Raw genomic sequence first — 25,828 nt, 5'->3', positions numbered from 1 at the left:
TTTCCCTCTTTTTTTCAGCTTCATTATTTTCCATAATTTTATCTTCTGTTTCACCTATTCCCTCCTCTGCTTCTTCATTTCATGCTGTCACTATATCTAGTTTATTTTGTATCTCAGTTACATTTTAAATTCATCCTGACATTAAAATATTTTTAAAACTAAAGTTTTCTGAATGCAAGTATTATAGAAAACATGAATATCTTATAAAAAATGATTTCAGTCTTTCCTGTTATGTGAATAAACATTTTAAAATGATCGTGCTCTGAGCTTAAATATTTTAAATCCCAAAGGATTTATTTTATTTTTTTTTTCTCAACGTTTATTTATTTTTGGGACAGAGAGAGACAGAGCATGAACGGGCGCGGGGCAGAGAGAGAGGGAGACACAGAATCGGAAACAGGCTCCAGGCTCTGAGCCATCAGCCCAGAGCCCGATGCAGGGCTCGAACTCACGGACCGCGAGATTGTGACCTGGCTGAAGTCGGACGCTTAACCGACTGCGCCACCCAGGCGCCCCGGATTTATTTTTTAATTTGTATTTATTTACGTAATCCTTTATCCAATGTGGGACTTGAACTCATGACCCTGAGATCAAGAGTCACATGCTCCTCTAACTGAGCCAGCTAGATGTCCCTAAATCCCAAAGGATTTAAATTCTTACAAGGGTTATAAGATATTTTGATGTTCTGATGAATTGCATATGCTTCAATGAAATTTTGAAAAAGCTGTTTTTCTTTATACACTAAGAAATGCTAGACAAATACTTGAAGACCATTTTAACTGCTTCTAAGTTAAAAGTGGCTTTCTTGGGCACCTTGGTGGCTTAGTCGGTTAAGTGTCTGACTTTGGCACAGGTCCTGATCTCGCAGTTTGCAAGTTTGAGTCTCTCTTTGGGTTCTATGCTGACAGCCCAGAGTTTGGAGCCTGCTTCAGATTCTGTGTCTCCCTCTCTATCTGCCCTTCCCCGCCCCCACACACATACATACATACACACACACTTTCTTTCTCTCAAAAAACGAATAAACATTAAAAAAAATTTTTTTAAATAAAGTGGCTTTCTCATTTTATTTTTTAGTGATGACATCTTTTAAAACTAATAATAGATACAATATTAAAAACAATCTGGGCCAGATTATTCACATCATAACTGAAAACACAGAAGACTTTACCAAAACTGTGTATCAGACACTAAGGCCCTTTATCCTGCAGGTCATTGACTATATCGGGCAAGAAATCATGACCATGCAGAGGCCTTTCCGATGTATCTGCTGTTATTTCTGTTGTCCCTTCACTAGGCAAGAGGTCAGAGAACACAAGTCTAATTCCTTGTTTCTTTGTGATCTGACTCTTCACAGCATCGTTTTGCTCCTTCCAGAATGACACACAAGGGTGTTTTCACTGGCTCTGCTGGTCAGAATGAAAGAAGAGAGCAGGAAGGGGTGGGGGGGGGAGATGTCAAATTGTGTCACCTGAAGAAAATCACAGAGGGTTTTTTCTTGTGGCTTTTGTCTTCTGGTGCTAGTTGGAGGGTCAGACTCAGATAAGGGTTGTTTACTTGGTGACCAATTCTGTTGGTTGTGTCTACTGAATTAGAAATGTGTCTGTTACCCAGAACAGAAGTCACACACATTTGTCTAAATGTACCAACATAACCCCAGATAAGGTGTCCCTAGACATAATTGTATACTTTCAGAATTGGAAGAGACTTAAAAACTTCTTTTTTTAATGTTTATTTTTGAGAGAGAGAGAGAGACTGAGTGTGAGCAGGGGTGGGCAGAGAGAAAGGGAGACACAGAATCCAAAGCAGGCTCCAGGCTCTGAGCTGTCAGCACAGAGCCCGATGAGAGGCTCACACTCACGAACCACGAGAACATGACCTGAGCTGAAGACTGACGCTTAACCGACTGAACCACCCAGGCACCCCTAGAACTGGAAGAGACTTTAGATAACTGTACACTGTCCATCCCAATCCACACCTTGCCACAGGTAAAGAAAGGGTGGCTCAGAAAATTAAGCACCTGATGAGCGTGTTACACTCCACCAAGCACTGGAACTGGAAAGCAGATGTTCTGAGTTACAGCTGGGTTCCTCTTCTACAACCTGTGAGGCTCTAGGAAGGTTGTTTGCTTCAGGGAAAAGAAGCAGCTTTAGACAGAGGTCAACCAGGATTTTGAATTCTAGATATGCCTTCTATTTATGTTGGTATAATTTATTTAACTTCTTTGGGCCTCAGTACTTCCGTACATAACTATGCATAATATCCCATGGGATTACTGGGATATATAAAGACAGATTATGTTCAGTATCAGCACTTCCTGAATGTTAGTTTATTTACAAGCCTTTCTGTGTTTTGATGTCCTATAACATGGAGATAATAATGGTACCGTCACGTAGGATTGCTTTGAGGATTAAATAGTAAATGAATATTAACTGTCGTTACAGTACCTGGCAGGTAGTACAGCGCTCAGAGAATATTAGTTGTTGTTCCCAGGTATCTTCTCTCTCTACTATGTTTGTAATAACAGCCTTAATTTTTTTTTTAATGTTTATTTATTTTTGAGACAGAGAGAGACAGAGCATGAACAGGGGAGGGTCAGAGAGAGGGAGACACAGAATCTGAAACAGGCTCCAGGCTCTGAGCTGTCAGCACAGAGCCCGATGCAGAGCTTGAACTCACGGACTGCAAGATCATGACCTGAGCCGAAGTCGGCCGCTTAACCGACTGAGCCACCCAGGCGCCCTGTAATAACAGCCTTAAATTTGAGATGAATCTTCACCTTTAATCCTCAGTCCTTTTGAAGATACAAGCAATTCTTCATATTTATGACTTTTTTCCTCAAATCCTATAATGCAGCCTTCCAAGATTACAGTAAGCCATGATGTGGCAAAGCTCATCAAAATTAGAAAATACTCAATTTATGGAACATTTATCCAATGATAGATTTGTTTTTTCTCATTTCTCCAGTTGTACTTGTATTCGTGTGTGTGTGTGTGTGTGTGTGTGTGTGTGTGTGTGCGCGTTTTTAGTCCTGGGAGGTTTGATCACCTGTGTAGATTCCTTTTTCTACCGCCAAGATACAGATACCTCTCAGTTCCTTCACCACAAAAATCCTCTTCATAACCACACCCACCATAGAATTAGAGAAGGAACTTTAGTCCTCCTCTGTGTCCTGAAGGAAGGTGTGACCTCATCCCTTAAGGTTGCATCCCTTAAGGTTGCTCCTGCAAAGTCAACCCTGACAAATGGCCAGGGGAAAGAGTGGTCAAGGCCTTGCGTTGTTGGCACGCACAGTGAGAAGGGGAGGAGTACGAGAGGCCCACGGAGGACTATCTTGTCCAGCAGTAATTTCCCTAGTCCTTGAAGGGCTTAGAGCACATCTAGGTGGTGTGTACATGAGTACATGTCTGTCGTTTCCTCCCCTCTGCCCATTTGCAGCTGGAAATGCAGTGGCCTCCTGGTGTCACCGCTGGCTTTGCTCTGGAGCACTGGAACCCGTGCAGGACGCTTTATAGCATCCAAAGCAAGAAGAAAGAAAAAGTGATGGGAGTGCGTGGGCCGCGTTCAACCCATGGCTGGGGTTCAGATTCTGCTTTTGAGGTAACCTAATATTAAAATGTTTTCAGAGTGTTTTCTACATGGACTAACCAACCTCAGAATGATCTTGTTTCAGTACACTCTTCCATGTAAGTGAAATGAGGTTTGCAAAATCACGTATAAATACAGCAGTATGAAATATTTAAAATACTATTTAAGGAGACTCGAAGGTATACAGCATAGTACTCTGTCCCAAATGTAAAATAAGCAAATACAGAATTAAAGTGTGAAACTCAAAAAGCATTGATACAAAATAATTACAGATTCATCATGTTGCACATATATACCACATCATGAGACAGGTATTTGCTAATCTCATTTTTCAGAGACAAAGCTGAAATTTATCAGGAGTTAATAGGAAGGGGATTGGGTGCTGAGGAATTTCTTCCCTCTGATGTAATTGCAATGCAGGGAGTCAGAAAGAAAGAGACTTGAGAGCTCCTGGAAGAGGGAAGCAGAGCAGGTGGAATTAGCTGACACGAGAGCTGTTGAGCTAATGAGTCTCAAAAGTCCCCAACAGAAGCCTGGTGAGGCAGCCTGCTGTCCTATCCATGTTCTCCCAGTTTCCCGAGTAGTCTGGTGGTGAGTGGCCACTGGTGTGTGTGGTGGGGGCAGGAGACGGTGCTGGGTCTGGGATGACCTCGATGCATCCACTCTTGAGGTGAACACTACCTCCAATGTACTCAACCATGTGTATATCTTAGAGGATTTTTCCGTGTAACGTTTTCTGGATTCTAAGGAACCAAAATGCATGTACGTTAATAGAATACACTTACAACGCAAATGAGTTGCACTGGAAATCTATATACAAGTATAGCTTAAAAAAGAAACAACAGATAAATAGCAAGTTCTAAATACATGTTCTGTAATTAGCTAGCTTCATGGTAGTCCCTTACATTTTCTTGCAGTTCTTAGTTCTGTTGCTTCTCAACAAAGGAGCCAGTCGCGTGAAGGCATATCATCTTGATATGTGTAGTTGCTAGGTTTACCTCAAGATTTAATTCCAGGCTGGAAGGATATGCATCTGGGCAAATTTAGAGAAGAAACATCCTAATCATGGAATAGTTGGAATAATGTAACCAGTGACCTATAGCAGCAGTGATGACTGAGGTGATGCTAACGATGATAAGAGCAGCTGTCCTTTCCAGTGATCCTACCTTCTAGGCATGGTTCTGGTCCTAACTACTTTCCACATGTTAACTCATTTAATTCGTATAACAAACCCATTAGATAGATACTATGATAATACCCCTTTTAGGGGTGGCTGGGTGGCTCAGTTAGTTAATCGTCCGACTCTTAATTTTGGCTCTGTGCTCACAGTGCTTGGTGTATTCTCTCTCTCTCTCTCTCTCTCTCTCTCTTTTTCTTTCTCTTTCTCTCAAAATAAATAAATGCATATTTAAAAAATATAATTCCCCTTTTAGAGATGAGAAAACTGAGGTTAGATATCTCGTGCAAAGTCACTCACAAAACCATTATGTGAAAGTGTCTCCAGAGGCTACACCCTAAAACACTATGCCTTGTGTCGTCTTTCATCTGTGGGGTATTTAGTTTCTTTCTGTGTAAACACAGGAGATCAGAAATGGAGTAAAATGGTGGCAGGTTACTTCACGCACCCTCAAGTTTAGAACCATGAGGCTGAGCCCATGAGGCTCCGAGGACGGCTTGTCTGCGGGTGTGCTCTCTCTGACAGGCTTGCTCTTGCTTCTGCTGGTGTCCCATGATGTAACCAATGGAAGACCATGTGTTATATTATTCTTCCAATTTGGAGATTCCCAAGTCATGTGTGTGTTTTGAATATAAACCCCTAAATGATGAGTGCACATCTTGATATATGAGTTCTCAGTGATCAAATTTTCCCTGCCAAAATCTCTAAGTATTGAAATCTCTATGTAAGCTTGGAAAAGAAATAAAAAAATATAATTGTTAAAAAGGTGCACAGATTTTAGTGTCAAGAACATAAGACAGAATGTTCAAACACCAGTGTAACAGTTAAAATAATTTTCTTTATGTGAATTATTAACGGCTGGCAATAGCTAAAAAGACACTTCCTCGTTTTCTATTTGAGATGACATATGTGATGTTTCTGCCCTGTGGAATTCGTATGGAATTCCGATCCTCTGGAGATGTTTGTTTCCGTTAATGTTTGATTAGATAAAACCTCATTCAATTAATGTTATGGTAACTGTTTTACATTCCGAGGCACAGAAAAATTTATCTTGGAAAAAATGCTGAAACCATGTTTTTCCTGAAAGTTTCAAGAGTGTGTTTGCTAAGTTTGCTAAGTTGTCGTAGCTAACACTCATTGAACACTGTTTCTGTTTGGTTAAAAATAAAACAGATTTAGAAAATAAACAATGTTAGAGACTCTTATTTGTGCAAGGATAGGGAGATGAGGGATGCCATAGAGAATAATTAAAATGACAAAATACTTACATAGTTTTATAAATTTATTGCTGCTAGCTGCCTTTTGCCCTCCTCACCATAAAACTAAAACAAGCCTTAAAAGGGACAGAACTAGCTTATAGCTTCTTTATTAAAAAATAGTTTTATTAAAATATATTCATTTTGATATATATCTGTATCTATGTATCTATTCTCATGAATGTTACTGTGACCCTAAACTGCTCTGAAAAATAGTCTATTAAAAACAAAATTCCTAAAGGCCTCATAAGGGATATAAATGAGCGAGGAAGAAATACCAGGAACTGCTGCAAACTGGAGACTACAGATGGTATTTAAAGAGGGACCCAGATATTTAGCATAAGCAAATTGACTTACCCAGAGTGAGGTTTACATAGACAGACTGCCTTTCTGGGGAGGCTAGGTTATGCTGTGATGACAAACAACACTGAAGTCTTAGTGACTTATAAGAAAACAAAAAGTTCTCTTCTTTTTTTAAACTTTTTCTTTCAATATTTACTTTAGAGAGAGAGAGAGAGAGAACGCATGTCCGCGTGAGTGGGGGAGGGGCAGAGAGAGAGGGAGACACAGAATCTGAACAGGCTCCGGGCTCTGAGCTGTCAGCCCAGAGCCCGATGCGGGGCTGGAACTCACGGACCGGGAGATCATGACCTGAGCCGAAGTCAGCACTTAACCGACTGAGCCACTCAGGCGTCCCTGTTTGTTCCTTTCTTACCCTGTGTGTCCAAGTGCAAGTTATCAGAACACCTCTGCTCATCACAGTCTCTCAAGGACTTGTGCTAGTACAGATTCTATCTTGACCTAATCTTACGTAAGTGCTAAGAAGACATGGGGAAGTGCACATGGCAACTTGCACCCTCGTTCTTAAGTTTTCTGCCCGAAAGTGGAACATCTCACTTGGAGTCACAGTTCATTGGTCAGTGCAAGCCATGTAGAAACAACCAACTTCAAATGAGCAGAAAGATGCAATCTTAGAATATTTTTGGAAGGAAAGAAAAGAGTTTGTAAATAGCACTAATGACGACTTGGCAAATGTCCTGGTTTTTAATTTTTGTTTTATTTTTCTTCAAAACAACCTGCAATACAGAATGTTATGTGAAATTGATATATTAATGTGGGCAACTAGTTACATTTTTAAGACAGCATCTTCAGGGGCGCCTGGGTGGCTTGGTCAGTTGAGAGACTGACCTCGGCTCAGGTCATGATCTCACAGTTGGTGAGTTCGAGCTTCATGTCAGGCTCTGTGTTTACAGCTCGGAGCCTGGAGCCTGCTTCAGATTCTGTGTCTCCCTCTCTCTCTGCCCTTCCGTGCTCACACTCTGTCTCTCTCAAAAATAAATAAACATTAAAAAAATTAAAAAAAGAAACAGCATCTTTACATTAATGATGCTTGCTGGCTTCTAATTTGTCATTTTTATCAACCAACATCTTAAGTAGAAATTAGGGTAAATCTACCAGCTTCATAAAGGCAGTGGAAGGCCCTAGGGATAAGGGAAATGGAAGACATACAGTGGAGTTGCTTAGTTGAACATAGGCAGGGGTATCAAAAATATATTTTTACTTACTTCACAATTTGCCTGCCCTGAATGGTTAAAATTAAAAAGACTGAAAAAACCAAGTGTTAGTGAAAGTGTGGAGCAGCTGGAACTCTCACAAATTGTTTCAACCACTTTGGAAAGTCATTTGTAAGTATCTAATAAAACCAGATATATAAGTACTCTGTGATTCAGCTACTTAACTTTTAGATAGATGCTTAAGAAAAATAAGTACAAATGTTTACCAAAGGTTATATTCAGTGTTTCTAGCAACTGTATTCATAGCCCCAAATGCAGAGATCCCAAAATGTGCATCAATAGGAGAATAGATTTAAAAAAACATTTTTTTTAATGTTTATTCAGTTTTGAGAGACAGAGAGCAAGCAGGGGTGGGGCAGAGAGAGAGGGAGACACAGAATCCGAAGCAGGCTCTAGGCTCCAAGCTGTCAGCACAGAGCCCGACTTGGAGCTCGAACTCACAAGCTATGAGATCATGACCTGAGCCGAAGTCAGACACCTAACTGACTGAGCCACCCAGGCGCCCCTAGGAGAATAGATTTTTTAAAAAAGTGTATTCTCAGAATGAAATGCCATGCAGTGACAAAAAGGAGAAAGTACTGATATACAGTACAACCTGGATGATGGATAATGGATAAATCTCAGAAATTATCTTTATTAGGGTTCTCCAGAGAGACAAATACATGGAATTGGCTCACATGCTTATGAAGACAGAGAAGTCCCACAATCTGCAGTTGGCAAACTAGAGACCCAGAGGAGCTGATGGTACAGTCCAGTTCAAGTCCAAGTCTGACTGCAGCAGAGGACTGGTGTCCCAGCTCAGAGAAGCGGACAGAGAAAATTTCCCCCTAACCTACCTTTTTTTTTTTTTTTTTTCTATTCAGACATCCAGCAGATTGGATGAAGACCAACCACATTGAGAAGGGCAATACTCTGCTTTCCTCAGTCTATCAATTCGAATATTAATCTCATCCAGAAACACCCTCACAGACACACGCAGAATGTGTATCCAAATATCTGGGCATCCCGTGGCCCTGTCAAGTTGACACATAAAATTAACCATCACAAGTCCACTCCTTGTCAACTTAACACCCATACACATCTCCTTAAACCATACTTAATTTCCAAATATAGACAATAACGAGGTCATGTCACCTAACATGATACAACTATACTACCTACCATTGAAAATGCACTAACCCATTCCAGAAGAAAAGGTGAAGTCCTTAAGTGATGTTTACTTTTGCCCCGATATCCTGTAACTTAAATACCATGATATAAAATTAATAATATTTAAATATCATGGTAATAAGTCAATGCCTGTTACAGTATAAGGGAACAAATATATTTCCTATTCACATACACATAACTTATAACAAAGTAAGAAGGAACTCTCATAACAATTCTTGTCTCTTCTGTGGTCATAGCTGACATCTGTAATTACCTTCTACTACCTATTCTGTATTACTTTTGCCTTCGGCAAGCACCTCAGTTGGTCGTGGTTCTTTACCTAGTGGAATTACACAAACATTCATTCCTAAAAGATGTGGGATGTTAGTAGTCATGTCTGGATTGGGTCATTTTAGTTTTCCATTGACTTTATTTTTTTTTTATTTTTATTTTTTTTTCAACGTTTATTTATTTTTGGGACAGAGAGAGACAGAGCATGAACGGGCGAGGGGCAGAGAGAGAGGGAGACACAGAATCGGAAACAGGCTCCAGGCTCTGAGCCATCAGCCCAGAGCCCGACGCGGGGCTCGAACTCACGGACCGTGAGATCGTGACCTGGTTGAAGTCGGACGCTTAACCGACTGTGCCACCCAGGCACCCCATCCATTGACTTTAATATACAGCCACAGTAGTACGAAGAGATGCCCTAACGGATCTTCTGTATTACAGAGATACTCTTCCTTCCCTCCATTGTTGAATATCAGTCCAATTTCCCCTAGGTAGCCAGGATTATTCACTTCAACTGACACACTAATTCCTTTCTTTGCCTGTTGATTTAAAGGCATGAAGAGTCCAAATGCCAGAGTGGCAGTCTTAACTTTTAGTTCAATTGAATCATTACTTTGTTTCCTGGTATAACCATTCCTCATTCTGGTACTAAGGCTTCTAGGCCAGCAGAGCATAAGGTTGCAAAACCGAAGTAGAAATTCTGCTAATGGGTCACTGTGGGTAATAGTGAGTGGTGCCATTCCCATTTCCACCCCTTGATTCCTGGACTTAAGAATCCTGATGATAGGAAAAACAGAACCATATGTTAGATGCTGATTCTAAGTATATACAGCCTCCTGGAGAAGCCTACCCTAGAGTTGCAGGGCATTGCCACTTAGTTAGTGCTATAACCAAGTATTCAAAAGGCCACTCCATCATTTGATCAAGCTAGCTGCTTCAGGATGGTGAGGAACATGGCAATGGTGGTGAATTCCATGCGCATGGGCCCACTGCATATACTACTTCCATTTGATGATAGTGTGCTGCAGGGCACATCCAACTTTATGGCTTGGTAAGTCAGGTGACATCCAATTCATGATGGGTAGTTTACGTCCCATGGTGACTGGGTGCCTCTACTAAATCTCATAGCAAGCCAAGAGCTATTTTTCAAAAGGAGAGTATTTCTCTGCAAGGGATGGCAGGATTCTAAGGGCCTGCAGAGAAATTCACTTATAGGTGAATTCTGCCAGTGATTCCAACAGCATTCCTATCTACCACTGACAGTTCAAGTTCCATTGGATGTGCTGGATCATATATGACCCAAGTGGCAGAGTAACTTTTATAGCAGCCTGGACCTGTTGCAGAGCCTTCTCTTGTTCCGGGTCCTCCTCAAAACTAGCAGCCTTCCAGGTCACTCAGTAAATGGACTGCAGTAACACTTCCAAATAAGGAATATGTTGCCTCTAAAATCCCGAGTCCCATTAGGCATTGTGCACGTATTTTGTTGTTGTAGGAGGGGCCAGATGCGACAGGTTATCCTTCACCTTTGAAAGGATATCTCAATATGCCCTATAGCACTGACCCACTAGAAATTTCATTGAGGTAAAAGACCCAATTTTTGTTGGATTTATTTCCTATCCTCTGATAAGCAAATGTCTTACTAGTAAGTCTAGAATAGTTGCTACTTCTTGCTTACTAGGTCCAATCAGCATGATGTCCTCAATGTAATGGACTGGTGTGATGTCTTATGGAAGGAAAGAGTTTAGATAAAGATCCCTGTAAATTCAATTATGACACAGGGCTAGAAAGTTGATATACCCCTGAGGTAGTACAGTGAAGGTGTATTGCTGGCCTTGCCAACTGAAAGCAAACTGCTTTTCTGGTGGACCTTATGGACAGGGATAGAGAAAAAGACATTTGCCATATCAATAGCTGCATCCCAGGTACCCAAAGATGGGTTGATTTCCTCAGGAATGAAACCATATCTGGTACAGCGACTGCAATTGGAGTCAGCATCTGGTTAAAGTTATGATAATCCGCTGACCTTCTCCAAGATCCATCTGTCTTCTACACAGGCCACATAGGTGAGTCGAATGGAGATGTGGTGGGAATCACCACTCTTACTCTTTTTCAAGTCCTTGATAGTGGCACTAATCTCTGTGATACCTCCAGGAATGGAATAATGCTTTTGGCTTACTATTTTGCTGAGTAGAGGAGGCCATAGTAGCTTCAACTTGGCTTTTTCCACCATAGTAGCCTTCGTTCCACATGTCAGGGAACCAATTTGGAAATTGTGCCAGCTGCTGAATATATCTTCCAACTGTGCGTTCTGGAGCTGGGGAATAACCACAGGATGGGCTCCCATTGAGAGACAGAGTTAAAAACTCCATTGACCACCTGACCTTTTAAGCCTCTGCTCTGACTGATGGCCACAGTGATGTTTTGGGTCTTGTGGAATTAGTTCAGAGGCAGTGACAAGTAGTCCCCAAATGGTTGGATTATTTCCTTTTCCTCAATGCACACAGTTAGTTATGCTGGTAAAAGGCCATAGGTCCCTTTGGGGAAGTCTGAAAGAAATATTAACAGTAAGACAAAAAAAACCTCTTTTTTTTTGAGAGAGAGAGAGAGACAGTGCACATACGAGCAGGAGAGGGGCAGAGAGAGAGAGGGAGAGAGAGAATCTGAGGCAGGCTCCAAGCTCAGTGTGGAGCCCAGTGCAGAGGCCTGATCTTATGACCTTGACATCATGACCTGAGCTGATACCAAGAGTCAGCCGCTTAACGAACCGAGGCACCCAGCACCCCTAATAGTAAATATTTTTAGTAATATCTCAGGGTCCTTCCTCAACAGGACCTGGTCCCCCCTTCACTCATGGGGTTTTGAGTATATAAACTGGCTTAAGTCTGGCAGTTGATTGAGGGGCTATGACCATCCTTATGATTCAGATTTGGCTTTTGTTTGCTTGAACCAGAATTTTTTGTGCTGCAAATATAGGACATCAGAGACGGAGGGAGGGAGTGCAGCCCAATCTAATGCCTCAAATACAAATAAATAAGCAAACTACTTTGCTGGCCAAATCCTAACAGTTGGATTGTTCTGATTAGGCCCAAAGTTCTCCATTTTCACTCATCTACAAATAGTATTTTACTTTTCAGAAACAAACAAATGGTCTATTAATAAAAATTAAGTACTTAAAATAATTTTTTATAAGCTTATAATAAATTTCCTCATAATTAAGATTAGGGACTATGGAAATATCCAATTAGAATTAGCATCCCAGAGGTGCCTGGGTGGTCCAGTCGGTTAAGGGTCTGCCTTCGACTCAGGTCGTGATCTCACGGTTCGTGAGTTTGAGCCCCATATTGGACTGTCTCCTGTCAGCACAGAGCCTGCTTCAGATACTCTGTCCCCTTCTCTCTCTGCCCCTTCCCTGTGCCTGCACTCTCTCTCTCTCAAAAATAAATAAACATTAAAAAAATAGAATTAGCATCCCAGCTCTGCCACTTGTTACTCTGTGCCTCACTTTTCCTCTTACCAAGTGCATGCTTTGGACAGTCACAGCGAACCTCTCCATGCCTTAGTTTCCCCATCTGTAAAATGAGCAGGATAACAGTACAAAGCTATATGAGTTGTTTTGAAGATTAAATATCTTATAAATAAAGTGCTTAGGACCATGTCTGGCACCCAGACAGCAAACAATGCGAAGGCATTAGCTCTTATTATGTTTCTTTTACTTTTGAAAGGATACTCTATATTATTAGCCTGATATCTGAGATTTCTATCACACCTGCATAGTTCAGTTTGTTAGCTTATTTAATTGCTATCCCATTCTAAAAAATACTTAAAAATATTTTTTTCTATTCAATTTTGGATCAACAGAAGAAATGCTTTCATTACAACTAACCCTTAAGCTAAAGATCTCTTAGAGCAGTGGTTCTCCACCTCAACAGCACCTCAGAATCACCTGGAGGCCTTGATAAATTACAGAGTGCTGGGCCCATCTCCACAGTTTCTCATTCAGTAGGTTTAGAGGAGAGTCTGAGGTTGTGCACATCTAAATATTTTCAATGTAATGCTGATACTGCTGGTCTGGGGACCACACTTGAGAACTGTTGTCTTAGTGAACAAAATCTAATGATTGTTGGAAAAAGAATTTTGAAAATTTAAGTAGTAAATTTATTTTCTTTCTATGTGTGTATATATGCATATGTGACTATAAATATAGTAATTATGTAAAAGATGGATGAAATTGTTAATGTGCCATTTTCTATATAATTAAAAAGGTAAGTCTTACCAAAAAAAAGTCATGTAAGTACAAGTACTTGGGAAGTTTATGTAACATTTCTTTTGTTTTTTGTTTTAAGTTTATGTAACATTGATAATGTCAACTTAATAGTTGACATTATTTGGAATATTTTCTTGCATTTCATAACAACGGCATTTTTCTTGATAAGAATTCATGTTTTTCAAAATAACTAGTTAACTAATCCTTTTATTGTCTAAGAAATTTCTGTAGGATTACTGCTTATTTAAGGCAAAGAGACTTCTTGCATGTTCTTTATGCCACCAACCTCAAGGTAAAGCTCTGCTAAAAAAGAAGCAAACAGATCTTTTCTTGCATCTGATTTGTGTATGTGTGTGTGTATGTATGTATGGGATTACTTTGATGAGATGTAGTCATTTTGCAAAAGTATTATTATGAAGTTATTTAAAAGCTATGTAGTATTGAATTTGTAGTAAGCATTAGTTGCCCAATACTGGGAAATAATTTAAAGATGAGGAAGGCCAATCCAAACAGTAGTGAGCTTATATTTTGTATTTTGAGTTTTTCTAAGTTGTGCATACATGAAATTGCAGGACAATATACACCAGATTCCTTTGTTCTTTGCTGTGTTATAAAATTGCTACTCATATCCAGGGACTGACTCTCTAGTTTTACCATACGTGGCATTTTTATGAGCAATATTTAACACATGTTTAAGAATGTAGGAAGGAACTAGGATTGGCAGAATGAAAAAATGTGAACTTCATGCAATGGAAACACAGATTTGAACTAATAATAATTTATTACATTTTCTTACTGAAAATGTGGTTGAGTAATAGTTAAGCAAGCACTTCCTTAAGAGAAAGAATTGACTTTTCATACTCCTCATTAATGTGTATAGTATCCCAGAACTTCTCATTTCGTCAAATTGTGGAAAAAATCTTCTAGAATTCTGCCAAGTGATCAGGCAGATAGTGTTCCAGTACAGGTGAGTGAGACACCTGAATGTTGATAACATGTGAGACCACAGGGTCTCTGGCTTCAAGGAACATAGATCCATGAAACCAATTTATCAACGGGTAGGTCCATTTTTGTTTCTTGGTTTCTAGCATTGTCCTGTTTTATTGTACAGTTCACATACTGCCACATGTGAAGTATGGAACTGATGTGTCTTTTTCAACTGAAGAAAGAAGTGCAAAGTTTATGTTCATGCCCCAATGCGTTATGGGAATCAGTATTTTGAGAATTAACAGCAAAATCTCTCTTCTAGTAGTGGTTTGATTTCATCCATTCTTTGGGAATTAGGAATAAATGTAAATAGTTGAATTCAATCATATTATTATATGTAAGAAATATGTAAAATGATACTATTTTTGCTTCAGAAATCCCAATATGACCTGGGTTTGATAATCTGGCACTGTCCTTTTGGTACAAAACCCTTAATGAAGCCTCCCTCAGCATTGGTGAGTAAGGGTAATAATTCCCTCTCTTTAGGGTTTTCATAATGATTAAATAAATATGTTTTACTATTATTACTGTTATTTATATTATTAATGTATCCGTGATTCTCAACTCTATTTAGATAAATGACACTACACTATAAACATTGTTTACAGCTTTCAGATAATGCATAAGTGCTCTAAGTGGGAAATAAATGTTTTAGAAAAATAATGAGAAAGTAAAGTTTTATTACTTCTGGATATTGGGTATATATCTAATCTAGCATTTTCCATACTGAGCAAATAGATGCTGTCCTACAGTACTGGTGAATATTTGTGATGTATTTCTAGTTGTCAATATTTAATTCAAATAATAACTATAATTCTTTCTGTGGGTACTTACGTAAACAAACCGCATATTCTTCAGGTTAATTTTCCAACATTATTTTCCCCAATATTAGTTTTCTTGAGGACTTGTTCTAAGTTGAAAGTCCATAATTCAGTTTTTTCTACATCTCAAATATGTGACAAACTTTCTTCAGAGTACAATAAGGAATATTTGAGAGCATTTACACAATCATAGAATTTGACCATTAGGAGAAACTTTTGTATTACTTCATAGATAAAATATTGTTTACAGATAATAATATTTTATTTATTTTGTACATAAGAAAACTGAAGTTCCAGTGTTAGGTAATGTTTATTAACATGATGGACAGGTATGACATTCTCTTTTTTATACCCACAGTCTTCCACAGGATTCCCTGGTCATTTCCCTTCATTCAGGGGGACTTAAAAATATTCAGGAATGCTGTGTTATTCATAGGCCCGTGCGTGAAGTTGGCAGAGGGCTTCCGCATGAGGGCAGCTCATCCATGGAATCCTTACCTCTTGTGTATTCATGGTTTCTCTGTCTCTTTTATATTTTCATATCATTTTCACTCCTGTTTTGAATCACTACAGTCTTTCTTTTTCTTTTACCCAAAGCCTGGCACAAAATAGGATGCTCTGGTTCACGTTCCAGGTAGTTTGAGTCTCTCTCATATATATGCTTCAGGCTGATACCTCTCAATAACTTGCCCTCACACAAAGAGCAAACAAGTACAGCAGACAAGAGCATACAAGGTTCTCATTGGGCCACGATGTGATGTCTAATACATAATCTTGCCATTAACCTAGGTAATTGCATAATTTTACTGAATAATTTCCAGCACATTGCAATTACATCAGTTTATGACACCACTTATCACAGCTTGGAAGTAGGCAGGGCCCAAGACTTGCTCTAAAACAATAGGATGTTAAAATGAGATGGGGTATCTCCTTCTTCATTAGGTTACAGTATAGAACAAAGGTATGGGATGTCATTCTTACCTTAGCTGAAAAGTCTTAGAGAAAGATTTTTCTCTGTTGTTGACCTGAAGAAGTAAGCTACCACACTGTACGTGAACCTAGGGAGAGGTCCAGGTGGCAAAGAACTGCAGATAGCCTTCAGCTGACAGCAAGCAATCGGACACCTCAGTCACACAGCAGCCAAGAAGTGAATTATGCCAACAAACCGAAAAGGCTTGTGTACACATTCACCCAGTCCAGCCTCCAGAGGATAATGCAGCCTAACACCTTAATTGTAGCCTTGTAAGACCCTAAGCAAGGGCCCCAGCTAGGCTGTGCCCAGACTCCTGACTCACAGAAATTATGAGATAATAACTGTATGTTGTTTTAAGCTGTTATATTTGCAATAATGAATTACATAGTAATGGAAAAGTTATAAAATCAGCCAAGTCAAGTTGCAATCATTTGAGCTGCTTTACCTTTTTCTATGTTGCTTGTTCATAAACAGTTGCAATTTGATTTGTGAATTTTGTAATGAATAAAAATATTTCTGGATTGGAGGATGATTGTGGCATTCGTCAGGTTTTTTTAATTTTCAATTTGTAAAATTTGTGATTTCTTTTATAAATCTAAAGCAATACTCACTTTCACACATAATTCTGTAGTATGTTTCTTAACGAGGGCCTGCAAAATTTTATCTGCTTTGGCCCTTCAAATTTTAGATTCACTCCAAAACAGTAGTCACACTTTCTGGTTCTTGAACAGTTTTATACAGTGGACTGTGAGGTCCTTGAGCATCTGATCAAACCCAAAACCTAGCAGCATTGAGTTCAGGGCCATGCACAGAAATGTCAGGACTGTTTGTTAACATGGTCTAGCCCATAGTTTGTAACCATTTCTGCGAGAGGGAATCGCCTATGGTACTTTTCTGGAAACAGCTTTATTGAGATTTTATTTCTATATAATAAGTTTCACCCATTTAAAGTATACAATTCAGTGGTATTTAGTATCTTTTCAGAGTTGTGCAACTGTTATAGTTTGCTAGGGCTCCCATAAAAGAATACCTCAGACTGGGTGGCCTTAACAATAAAAATGTAATTCGTCACAATTCTGGAAGCTAGAGGTTCAAGGTCAACGGTTGGCAGGTTTGGTTTCTTCTGAGGCCTTTCCCCTTGGCTTACAGGTGGCCGCCACCTTGTCACTGTGTTCACATGGTCATCTGTGCAGGCGTGAATCTGGTGTCTGTATGTCCTAATCTCCTCTTCTTGGTGTTCACAAGAACACCATGTGAATTTTGTTACTGTTTTTCCCATTTCCCTGTTGACTGCCTTCCTTCCCTTATCTCTCATGGATCTTCCTCACATAAGCTTTCCACTGAGCTCTTTGCTATTTTTTTAGGCCTCCAACTTACTTCCTGCCTATCTTCTTCCTCTGACTTTTTTTTTTTCTCCTTCACCTCCTTGTCTCATCTTCTTTCCTTTTTCTTTCTCCTTAACCTCAGTTCAGAGTATCTTCCAAAGAAATGATGAACTGTTGGACTACAGAAGTTAGAAGACCTTTAAATTTTCTGTGTAACTCAAATATAACACATGCTTCATAAAAGTCTGGCTCCTCGTTGATAAAAAGCACATTATTTTTGAAGTGCTCTTGGAATTGAAAATATGTTTTCTTTGAATGCAACCCTGTTCAAAGATAGGATACATCAAGACTTCACTTTATGTGTTAATTGCATATCTTTATAATTTAGTACTATGCAGTCATAAAAATGATGCTAGAAAAGTTAAATGTAACTTGTGGTCTGTACAGGATGGCATAGATTTGTCTCCTCATGCTCTTCCCTACTACATACCATTATAAACTCTGGAGGAAACTGAAGAGACAGCAAACGATAACTGAAAGTTGGTAAAGAATGGGGAACTTGTTTGGGACCCCAGCATGGGCGTAGGGGGGAACAATACAGCAGCCGGTATCTTACAATCCCCACCCAATATAAGAAGATTTCCAGCTCTGGCATTTCTTGATGGCAGCCTAGAACAGAGTGTGGCCCAGGTAGGGAAACTTCTCTTCCTGACTGATCAGGAGTCCCATCCGCAGTGCCGGGGGACACTGATTGAATCACAAGGGACAGATTGGGAAGAGCCCCTGACTTTAAATAGCCAGAGGAAGTGCTCTTCTTCCCTCTCAGGCCTGAGACTGTGCTCTTCCTCCCGGAGACATCAGGTAGTTATAGGACGTCAACCAGGGGGATCCCACCACACGTGTCTAGACCATGAAGTGCTCTTATCTCCCACAGGGCATGAGACTCTTCTCCCGAGCCCGGAAACGTCATTTAGCTGGCAACACTGGCAAAAGGTATCATAATAAGACAAACACCCAACCTGGGAAATGTTCACTGTCCCATGTGCTAGAGCATCTCTTCTCTATAGGCAAGAGGCACTCAGCCTGGGGAAGCTCCTTCAACTTCTTGAAACAGCTACAGCTGGGACCAGTGACGACTGCAGGTCACAAACTAAGACAAGCAGCAGATAGCAAAACAGCACTGTATTGGTTCTGAAAATAATAGGGTTATTGGAACCATGGCCCATAGAATTAGGCCAAAGATAGACAGGGGACTGCCTCCTAAAACAAAAAAATTAAAATGAACCCAGGGCCTCCTTATAAAGAAGCCAAAATGTCCAGGATACAGTTTTTTAAAAGTCACTCATTACAGGAAAATCACAACTTGAATGAGGATAGAAAATTAACTGATAACTAACACCAAGATGAATCATATATTGGAATGATCTCACAAAGATGTCAAAACAATCATCATAAAAATTATTCCATAAACAATTACAAATTCTCTTCAAGGAGATGGAAAAATAGAAAATCTCAGCACAGAAACAGAAGGACCAAAATGGAAATGGTAGAGCTGAATATAGTAACAGAAATTTAAAAACAAACAAAAAACATGCGACATGGGTTCAGTAGTAGAGTGGAAATGAGAGAGGATAGAATCTATGAACTTTATGTAACTGACCCAATCCAAACAACAAAGAGGAAATTGATGAAAAGAAAATGAACAGAACCTCAAGGACCCATGGGACAATAACAAAGAACCCAAAATATTTGTTATCAGAGAGGACAAAGGGATAGAGATTGAAAGAGTATTAAAAAAAAAATGACTAAAAACTTCCCAAGTTTTGACAAAATATGTAAATCCACAGTTTCAAGAAGCTGGCATGTGTGTCTGCAAGAAAAATCCCAATATAAGTCTACATACCAATTAAACAAAACTCCTAGGACTAATGAATGAGTTCAGAAAGGTCACAGGACACAGATCAAGCTATAGAAATCAATAGCATTTGTATGTACTAAGAACGAGCATGTAGGAAACAAAATTAGAAATGTGATACCATTTACAATGACTCCAAGGAAGATAAGACTTAGGTAGTCTTTTCTAGGCCTTGATTTTAGGCAGAATGATAACTCACAGTTTATTCATAAATTTCATAAACATGCACAAGATCTGTATGCTGAAAGTTACCAAAGATATAAATAAAGAGATGGGTATACTGTTACATTGTATTGGAAGAGTCAACATAGTAAAGGCATTCTCCCCATATTGATGTATAATTTTAATATAATGCCTCTTAAGTTTCCAAAAAACTTGTTTTGTAGACAGGCTTATTCTAAAATTTGTATATAAAGGCAGAGGTCCTAGAAGAGCTAAGAAAAGAAAATTACGAAAAAGAACAAAGAGGTAGAACTCCCTCTACCCAGTGTTAAGGCCTAATATGTGGCTATACTAATGAGGACTGTGTGGTATTGGTGGAGGCAGTCACATAGATGAATGGAACAGAATATGCAATCCCAAAATAGATCCACACAAATTTATTCAACTGATTTTTTTACAAAGGTTAAAAAAAAAAGTTCAATTGAGGAAGGATAGCTTTTTTTTTTTTAATATTTATTTTTGAGACAGAGAGTGTGAGCAGGGGAGAGGCAGAAAGAGAGGGAGACACAGAATCTGAAGCAGGCTCCAGGTTCTGAGCTGTCAGCACAGGGCCCGACGTGGGGCTCAGACTCATGGACTGTGAGATCATGACCTGAGCCAAAGTTAGATGCTTAACCGACTGAGCCACCCAGGCACCCCTAGCTTTTTCAATAAATGTTGCTGGAGCAGTTGGACATCCACAGACAAAAATATAAATCTCAGCATAAACCTCATACTTTGCACAAAAATACCTCAAAATGCATCAGATATTTTAATGTAAAAATGTAAAACTATAAAATTTTTAGGAAAATGGAGAAAGTTTTTAAGATCTAGGACTAGGCAAAGAGTTCTTAGACTTGACAACAATATCACAATACATATAGAAAAAATTGATAAATTGGACCTCATCAAAACTGAAACATACTGGTTTGCAAAAGTGTCTGTAAAGAAAGTAAGAAGATAAGCTAAGATTGGGAGAAAAATTTGCTAATTACATATCCCAAAACGGGCAACTATCTAGAACAAATAAAGAACTCACAAAACTCAGTAGTGAAGGATAAACTGTTGTCTAGTATTCTATGTTGAGTGAAAATATGCTTTAGAAATAAAGATGGCATTAAGATATTTTAAGGTAAAGTGGAAATCGTCACTACTATACCTGGACTACGAGAAATGCTAAGGAAAGTCTTTCAGGCTGAAGGGAAATTATGCCACCTGAAAACTTGTATATCCATGAGGAATAAAGATCATTGAAATGGCACATGGAAAGACCTTTTTCTCTTAAGTCCTTTAAATTCTTATGAATAATTACACCAAAAATTATAACCCCAGAGGAATTTGTAACATATAGAAGAGATTCTACATATGACAATTGTCACAAAAATGATTAAATGGACCCACATATTTTTAGTGTTTCTACATTAATATGAAGTACTATAATATTAGCTCTAATAGGCTGTGAAAAGTTAAGGATATGTACTGTTATCCCAGAAAAAAAAACACTAAAAATTAGATATGAATATAACTAAACATTCGATAGATTTATTAAAAGCCAGAAATTTTCAGTATGGATAAAAAAAAAAAGAACTGACTATATACTACGTATAGATGTTACACTTTAAAACAAAGATACAAGGGCCTCCTGGGTGGTTCCGTTGGTTAAGCGTCCAACTTCAGTTCAAATCATGATCTCATGGCACCTGGGTTCGATCCCCATGTCAGTCTCTGTGCCGACAGCTTGGAGCCTGGAAGCTGCTTTGGATTCTGTTGTCTCCCCCTCTCTCTGCTCCTCCCCACACACTCTCTATCTCTGTCTTTCTAAAAAATAAATAAACGTTAAAAAAAATTTTTTTTAATTCCTTCTAAAAAAATAAAGATACAAAAACCACCAAAAACCTTGAATAGCCAAAGCAACCTTGAAAAAGCAAAGCAAAGCTAGAGTCATCACAATTCCAGATTTCAAGTTATATTACAAAGCTGTAGTAATCAAAATATTATGGTACTGTCACATAAATAGACACATAGATCAATGGAACAGAATAGAAAACCCCAAATGAACCCACAACTATATGGTTCATTGATCTTCAACAAGGCAAGGAAGAACATCCAACGGGAAAAAGAATGTCTCTTCAACAAATGTTGGGTGTTGGGAAAACTGGACACCAACATGCAAAAGAAAGAAACTGGAGCACTTTCTTACACCACAAACAAAAATAAATTTAAAATGGATTGAAGACCTAAATTTGAGACCTGAAACCATAAAAATCCTAGAAGAGAACGTGGGCAATAACTTCTTTGACATCGACCATAGCAACTTCCTTCTGGATATGTCTCCTGAGGCAAGGGAAACAAAAGCAAAAATAAGCTGTTGGAACTTCATCAAAATAAAACCTTCTGCACAGTGAAGGAAACAATCAATAAAACTAAAGGGCAACCTATGGAATCAGAGAAAAGATTTGCAAATGACATATCTGATAAAGAGTATCCAAAATATATAAAGAACTTATAACAACACCCAAAAAATGAATAATCCAATTAAAACATGAGCAGACGGGGGGCGCCTGGGTGGCGCAGTCGGTTAAGCGTCCGACTTCAGCCAGGTCACGATCTCGCGGTCCGGGAGTTCGAGCCCCGCGTCAGGCTCTGGGCTGATGGCTCAGAGCCTGGAGCCTGTTTCCGATTCTGTGTCTCCCTCTCTCTCTGCCCCTCCCCCGTTCATGCTCTGTCTCTCTCTGTCCCAAAAATAAATAAACGTTGAAAAAAAAAATTTAAAAAAAAAAAAACAAAAAAACAAACAAAAAAAACATGAGCAGACGACATAAACAGACATTTTTTCCAAAGAAGACATCCAGATGGCCAACAGACACATGAAAAGATGCTCAGCATCACTGATCATCAGGATCATGCAAGTCATGCAAGTCAAAACCACAATGATATATCACCTCACACCTGTCAGAATGGCTAACATCAACAACAAAGGAAACAGTAGGTTTTGGCAAGGATGTGAAGAAAGGGGAACCTTCCTGCACGGCTGGTGGGAATGCAAACTAGTACAGCCATGCTGAAAAACAATATGGAGGTTCCTCAAAAAGTTAGAAATACCCTAGGATCCAGCAATTGCAGTACTAGGTATTTACCCAAAGAATACAAAAAGTCAGAGGGATACATGCACCCTGGTGTTTACAGCAGCATTATCTACAATTGCCAAATTATGAAGCCAGCCTAAATGTTTATTAATGGATGAGTGGATAAGGAAGATGTGGTGTAAATATACAATGGAATATTACTCAGCCATAAAAAGAACGAAATCTTGCCATTTGCAGCAACAAGGATGGAGCCAGAGAGTATTATGCTAAGTGAAATAAGTCAAAGAAAGGCAAATACCATATGATTTCACTCCTGTATGGAATTTAATAAAACAAATGAGCAAAGGGGAAAAACAGAGGCAAGCCAAGAAACAGACTCTTAATTACAGTGAACAAACTGATGGTTACCAGAAGGGAGGTTAGTGGGGGGATGGGTCAAATAGTTGATGAGTATTAAGGAGTGCACTTGTGATCAGTACTGGTTGTTGTATGGAAGTGTTGAATCACTATATTGTGCACCTGAAACTAACATTGCACTATATGTTAACTGTAATTTAAATAAAAATTTAAAGATACAGAAAGACTGAAATTTATGAATGGAAAAATGTACCAAGCAAACAGTAAGCATAAGAAGGCTGGAGAAATGATATCAATATCACAAAAAGTTGTATTTAAGTAAAAGATATTATCAAAGATAAATAAGAGCATGTCATAATAATAAAATACTCTATATCTTGAATAAAGATATAATATAGAAAGATACAGCAATCTTCAGCATACCTGAAAACAGCCTTATGATTCAGGAAAAAATTTGAAAGAATTAAAAGAAGAAATGGACATTTCCACAATCATAGTTGGAGATTAAAAAACCTCTCTCTCAGTAATTGATAGAACAATGAGAACGATAGATAGATAGATAATGAAGATCTGAATAGCACTATTAACTAACTTAGCCTAATTGATATTTCCCAAGAACTACAGAATACATGTTCTTTTCAATTATAAATGACATATTCACTATGATATATCGTATGCAGGGCTATAAAACAAGTCTCAGTAAACCTAAAAGAATTGAAATCCCAGAGTATACCCTCTGGCCATTATTGGATTAAAGTATAAATTACTAATAAAATATCTTTAAACTGGCAATATTTGAAAATTTAAACACCATATTTTTAATCTATGGAAGAAAGAAGAAATCAAAAGAGGAAGGATAATGAATTATAATAATACAACATATCAAAATTTGTGTGGTACAGCTGAAATAGTACTTTCAGGAAAATTTGTATCTTAAACTATTTATATTAGAAAAATTTCTTTAGAGGGAACCATTTAAGACCCCACCTAAAGAAGTAAAAACTCAAAGTACACATAACGAAAATAAATATATCCGAACTCAATGAAATTTAAATATAAATGGAAAACCTCAACAAAATAAACCTACCTAGACTTACCATGAAGAAAAAGAAATTACGATTATCAGTAATTGAATAAACAAGATAAAGTATACAAATATCTTGAAAATATAACTATGCAACTTCACAAAACTAATGCAGGATATAGTAGAAAATGTATATGGCCTGTGTCTAATACTGGAATTGAATTTCTTTTTTTTAATTTTTTTTTTTTTTTTTTTTTTTTTTTTTCTTCCAACGTTTATTTATTTTTGGGACAGAGAGAGACAGAGCATGAACGGGGGAGGGGCAGAGAGAGAGGGAGACACAGAATCGGAAACAGGCTCCAGGCTCCGAGCCATCAGCCCAGAGCCCGACGCGGGGCTCGAACTCACGGACCGTGAGATCGTGACCTGGCTGAAGTCGGACGCCTAACCGACTGCGCCACCCAGGCGCCCCTGGAATTGAATTTCTTATTGAAATCTTTCCACAAGGAAATCTCCAGGTTAAGATGGTTCGCTGATTAATTCTATCAAATACTTAAGAAATAATACCAATATTACAAAACTCTTTGAGAAAATACAGAGAAGAGAAACACTTTACAATTGGTTTTATAAAGCCAGTATAACTTTAGATTTGAAACCTGACAAAAATATTACCAAAAAAGGAACACTCTAAACCAATATCTCTCATAAACTAAGTCACAAAAGATTTTTAACAAGATACTAAGAAATCAAGTCGAGTGATTTAGAGAGCAGAAGAATACATCTTGATCAGAGAAGTTCATTCTAAGAAGGCAGGGCTGGTTTGACATTCATAAGTCAACCAATGTAATTCACCATATTAACAATAAAAGACAAAGTCACTATGATCATTTCAATAGATTGAAAAAAGCATTTGACAAAATTCAAAGTTTATTCATGATAACTCTCAGCAAATTAGGAATAGTAAAACTTTCTCAACCTGACAAGTGGCATCAAAGAAGCTACTTAATGCTGAAATATTTAGTGCTTTTCCACCATGATCTGTAAAAAGCCAGGATGCCCACTCCCACCATTTCTACTGAACCTTATGCTGGAGGTCCTAACTGATTGCTCTAAGGCAATAAAATATTTAAAAGGCCTAAAACTCAAAAACAAATAAGCTTGTCTCTATCTGTATATGACATAATTTTTAACATAGAAAAAACTTAGGAAAATACAATTAAGATACCAAAAATAATAAATGAGCTAGCAAGGTCACAGTATACAACTAAAAGTCAATTGCATTTATATATACTAATAACAAAAAAAAAAGTTGGAAAATAAAATTAAAGAAATAATTCTATTATGTTGGCATCAAAAATCATAAAATATTTGGAAATAATCTCTCAAAAGATATAAAGGGCATTTGCACTGAAAACTGTAATACAATGATGAAAGTTGATAAAGGAGACCTAAATAATTAGAGTCCACATAATGAAGTTTATTGATTTTGAAGACCTAAGGTCATTAAGATATCAGTTCACTCCAAATTGGTCTATAGATTGAGTTCAATTCCAACACAATCCCAGCAGGTGCTTTGGTAGAAATTGATTCTAATGTTTATGCAGGAGCACAAATGGCCTAGAATATCTAAAGTGATCTTTATAAAGAACAAATCTGGAGGGCTTACATTTGCTAACCTCAAGACTTACTATAAAGCTATGGTAAACAAGACAACATGGAACTAGCATAGGGCTGATACACAGATCAGTCCAACAGAATAGAGAATCAAGAAATACAGTCATGTATTGGTAGTAAATTAAGTTTTGACAAGGTGCCAAACGAATCCAAAGAGGATAGAAAAATCTTT

At 38.3% G+C, this 25,828-nt stretch overlaps 1 protein-coding gene across 1 annotated transcript in view; it reads left to right on the top strand.

Annotated features, from left to right (window-relative positions):
* Positions 1 to 21,390, top strand: part of LOC112850001 (uncharacterized) — a 41,610-nt gene extending 20,220 nt beyond the window's left edge. The window contains exons 2-4 of the mRNA XM_086674487.1: positions 3,436 to 3,597; positions 14,655 to 14,735; positions 18,334 to 21,390. Coding sequence (XP_086530613.1) covers positions 3,442 to 3,597; positions 14,655 to 14,735; positions 18,334 to 18,594 — 498 coding nt within the window. The 5' untranslated portion in view covers positions 3,436 to 3,441 and the 3' untranslated portion in view covers positions 18,595 to 21,390. The remainder of the gene's footprint in view (positions 1 to 3,435; positions 3,598 to 14,654; positions 14,736 to 18,333) is intronic.
* The last annotated feature ends 4,438 nt before the right edge of the window (positions 21,391 to 25,828 follow it).

Source organism: Puma concolor, chromosome C2, assembly GCF_028749965.1.
Source record: "Puma concolor isolate L17-30 chromosome C2, mPumCon1.1.hap2, whole genome shotgun sequence".
In the NCBI taxonomy this organism is placed as follows: domain Eukaryota; kingdom Metazoa; phylum Chordata; class Mammalia; order Carnivora; family Felidae; genus Puma; species Puma concolor.
Note: the sequence above shows the minus strand (reverse complement) of the source record. Positions and strands in the feature narration are given on the sequence as shown.